The following is a 4,699-nucleotide window of genomic DNA, read 5'->3' on the forward strand; positions in this document are numbered from 1 at the left end:
GTAGAAGTAGCTATGCATTGTGAATAATGGAGAGAATGAATCCACATGGTTTGAAACGTAAAAGTAATCCTCAACCCCAAACATTATGATAAAAACTGTATATATAACAAACGAACAAACAAACAGCAATATGATCTGTAAAGACTGGTAAAAGGAATGGCAGTTATTAGGTAATGAATTGCCATGTTATTGAAATAAATATGACACCTGCGATGGTTCAAAGAATTTGGTCATGTCTGCCTTTCAAATCTCCAGAGAAATCACAGTCCACTAGAAAGCATTCAACGCGGTGCAGACAAGCAGAGCAATCGTGCCGAGAAGCAGCATATAAGCATTCCCGCACGGCTTGGCAAGAAGAGGAGATGATCCAGAAGGCGATGGAGGCGGGGCAGTCGTCGGTGGCGCGGGAGCAAGAACAACGGGAGGGTTAACAGGTGATCCGGACTTCGCTGGAGACGGTGCGATGGTGGAGCCGGAGGGGGCAACTCCGGTCGACGATGGCGACGGAGCAGCAGTAGTGGGAGAGGGAACAGGAGTTGATGACTTTGGCGCAGGTGAAGAAGCTTTTCGTGGAGGCGGCGCAGGGGTTGCTTTCGGAGGAGGAGAGGGGGCGGCAGCAGCAGTGACGGTGATTCCGAATGCCATGATGGGGCAGTGCCCCGGAACTCCACAGATAAACCAGTAGCTTCCTGCTGTGGGGAGCGGCACAACATCCTTGCCGGTTATATACGATTTTATAGGGGCTGCAGCATTGCATGTATCATAATCCGCCTTGCTCACTTGCAGAACTGTGTGGTCACCAGCCGTGTAAACAAACACTGCAACCATAGATTTTATTAACCGCATTAATTCATTAGCGAGAATACACAATCAAGAAAGTAAAAGTATATATAGAGAGGGGTTAGATTAGATTAGATTACAGAGTGTGTCGCCCACTTTGTAGGTGGTTTGTGCCGCCCATTGACTGTAATTTAAAGTGCCGAGCGTCCATCCGGTAGTGTCTCCGACAGCGTGCTGAACCGCCTGGGCATGGTCGATTAACATAATAAACGCAAACACCGCGGCAAGTTTCAGACCAGTGATAGCCATGGCCATTAGAATTCCGTGAGAGCAAATTACAGGGTCGGTTAGAGAGATGGACAAGGAGAGTTTGTGGTTGTTCGCATAAAAATATGAGGCAAAATGAGGGGACAGTGTACAAATGATGGGGGAGAACGTGCTTATAAGTAGGGTGGTTCTCCTTGACTTGGCATCGCATTGCAGCGAGTCCTAAGCCCTGTTTGTCGTGAGATTGAGATTAATGTTGTTTTGGTCAATGCTTAGCCGAGCATAGATATAAGTTACAGTATAGTTTTGAATCGGTATGATGGCCCCATCTGGCCTGAAACTAGAGAATTATTTAATTGAAGTTGAAGTGTATTAATTTTTTAACTGAGTTGTTTTAAACTTTTGTGGAATGTTCAAACCTCGTGGATTTAATTTTGCAAATTACTATGTTGAAAAGTTAAATTAATATGTTATGGGAGATTGGTGAAAGGGTTTTTGAATAGATAATGATAATGATTATTAATATTTTGCAAAGTTAAAGTAATATGTTATGGGAGATGGTTGAAAGGGTTTTTTTGGAATAGGTACTGATTATTAATATTTTTGAAAAGTTAAATTAATATCTTAGCGGAGATTGTTGAAAGGGTTTTTGAATGGAGAGTGATTGAATGTATTATTAAGATGTTTTTAATGTTTTTTTAAAGAATGTATTTTTAAATGTTAAAATATTATAGGAGATTGTTTATGGAGTTTTGAATAGATAATGATTGAGTGTAATGTTAAGGCATTTAATTTTAAAGCTATTAATTCAAAATTTATTGGTAATTCTACTCACTTAATTAATTGGAAAAACTTATTTTTTATAAGAATATTTGAAATTGCTAATATGTTAGAGGAGATAAGATATCAATCTTTCTCTAACAAATACTATACGAAGATTATTGAAAATTGCTAAAATATTAGAGGAGATAAGATACTAACTTTTCTTAGCAAATAATATTTGAAGAAGATGGTTTGTTTTTTATATATTTCATCTAAGTGTATATGAAGTTGGTGATATGTCAAGAATGTTAAGATGACACTAACCCTTTTCTAGTTAGCTTCTAGTTAGCTCATGAGAATCTTTAAAGTTGATGATAGAAGATTGACTAATCCCTCTCTTGCAACTTTATGTGAGAAATTATGAAGTAATGACATGTCTTTGGAGGAGAGATTGACCTCTCTTCATCAACTTTTCTTATATGAGAACATATGAAGGAAGTCGATGACATGTCTTAGTAAATAAAAGAGAATTTTTTTTAAGTAATCTTTATACAAGAATCTCTAAAGTTGGCAACATATCCTATGAGATTCTTATATGAGAACATATAAAGGAAGTCGATAACATGTCCTAGTAAATAAAAGAGCATTTTTTTTAAGTAATCTTTATACGAGATTCTCTAAAGTTGGCAACATATCCTATGAGATTGACTCCCTGGGGTGACATGTTCATGAAAATAATATTTCTCTAGCCAATGTCACATGAGGATCTTTGAAGTTAGTTATATGTTCCCTCCAACAATCTCTACATGAGAATCCTCAACTTTTGTGCCATATCTTAAGAAACTAACATTTTTCCACTTGACTATATTTTATAATCCTCAATACTAATGACGTGTCCCAAAGATTAACTTTAATCCAACCATATTTACTTTAATTTTCAAAATAACAATACCTCTTAAATAATTGATCTCACTCCAAGAACCTCAACTAAAAAAATCAGTAAAACAATGACATGTCCCAAAAGTTTAATACTACTTTGATTAATATTATATAAGAATAATTAAAATGATTACATGAATAACTTTATTTACAAATCCCAAAATAATGACATGACCAACTCTACATACAAATATTTGAAATAATGTTATAAATAATTTACTCAAAAAAAACTTAAAAATAACATTAGCGAACTCTACAATTTTTTTTCCAAAACGATAATATAACCAATTATATCTAAAAACTACCAAAAATAACTATCCAAAAACCCCAAAGCAATAACATACCTATCACATTGACCTCCTTTTATGAATAAACAAAATGTTATACTATTGAAAGTTTTTGTTTTTGTCAGTAATCCAACACATTAATCCATCCCTCGCATAAATTTAATCTCACTTCGATCGCATAAATTTGATCTTGCTTCGATACCCAAAACCAGAGAAACTTATGTTCAAATTAAAAAATGGGTTGGGAGAGGCACTATTGTTAAAATAAAAAACAGAAGAACCTAGGTTAAAATTAAAAAAATGAGTTGGGAGAAGGCGTTATAAAAAACAGAAGAACCCATGTGAAAATTAAAAAATCGAGTTAAGAGGAGTCATTATTGTTAAAATTATAATAATAAAAACGCATGCACCACATATGTATGTATTACTAAGTGAAAGCCTAATAGTCATCCATACGAAAGTCCAAATTAGTGTTCAGGAGCCCTTTCAAGCGAGATTGGGAGAATCTACATAAATGAATGGAATATTTAGGTTGTGCCATAGAATAGAATAATGAGTAGCAGACCTCAACTGATTTGATGATGATCAATCCAGTCTGTATTTTTATGTCTTCCCAGTTAAATATAAATTTTTATTTATATTTGCTTGAAATAGTCACCCGGTATCCAAAACAACAATTCATACACAGCAAGATGCGGTGAGAGGATGCTACATTTGGCCAACCTTTTATATTAATATATATATATATATACCATTCCTACACATGTTTCTCCCCTTCGCCATGGATGTAAGGGTCCCACCATATTAATGACGTTTCAACTTACAAGGTCAGCTACACCTACCACTTACTTAGATAATACCTACATTTACGCGTTTATTAGATAATACCTACATTGACCAACAAGAATTTGGAAGCGAACGACAACGTCTCATGATTGGGAACGTGGAAGTTTAATATTTGGTTGGTTAATAAAACGGAGACAGTAATTTATTATTGCTGTACGTACAAAGTCAAGGGAATCGATGCTTTGACAGCAAGCCAAAAGTTAATTGGTTGCAACAAGTTAGAATTATTTTAACAATTTTCTATGCATTCATAGATGATATTGTATTAGAATGTATTTTTTTTATCAACAAGTAATCGCGCACTTAACAAAACCTACTGGGCTTCCTTGATAATAAAAAAACAAATGGTTAGGTAGGGTGGATTTTATGTCTTCCCTCCATCTAATATTTCTACTGAGATATTTAAGGAACAATTCACTATATAAAGGGTCAAGTTTTAAACTTCAACCTAATGGTTTTGCAAAAAATACACATAACATAAGAAGAATGTACTAATGTGATGTTTATGGGGATGGTTTTGGTTGAAAGTATGTATATTGAATGAGAAAAAAAATTGATAATACCTTATAAGATTAACCGATTAACTGAATTTGATTGTATTCCTTTTTAGTATTTAGTCTAGAGTATTTTTGGTATTTGGTTTGGATTTTATGTATAGTTATATTTGAAAATTTAGATTTAAAAGTAAAGAATAAAAAAATTTATATTATCAATTATATATTTTTAAATATATATATAAGTAAAAAAGTGAAATCGTAAAACGGAAAATAAAATTTACAACTTCCTAAAATAAAGGAGAGATAAGTCCAGAGTTATTT

The 4,699-nt window shown here is 34.0% G+C and overlaps 1 protein-coding gene across 1 annotated transcript; it reads right to left on the reverse strand.

Annotated features, from left to right (window-relative positions):
* Window positions 1-244: 244 nt before the first annotated feature.
* LOC149157576 (uclacyanin 1-like) lies at window positions 245-1,178 on the reverse strand. The gene is made up of 2 exons (XM_089437643.1): window positions 921-1,178; window positions 245-818 (listed from the first exon to the last, which is right to left on the reverse strand). Exons 1-2 carry the CDS (start codon window positions 1,093-1,095, stop codon window positions 271-273), a joined length of 723 nt encoding a protein of 240 aa, XP_089293769.1. The 5' UTR covers window positions 1,096-1,178; the 3' UTR covers window positions 245-270.
* Between the last annotated feature and the right edge of the window lie 3,521 nt (window positions 1,179-4,699).

This window comes from Pinus tabuliformis, chromosome 5_2 (genome assembly GCF_031772625.1).
Source record: "Pinus tabuliformis cultivar Carrire ecotype Pingquan chromosome 5_2, CPIR1, whole genome shotgun sequence".
In the NCBI taxonomy this organism is placed as follows: Eukaryota; Viridiplantae; Streptophyta; class Pinopsida; order Pinales; family Pinaceae; genus Pinus; species Pinus tabuliformis.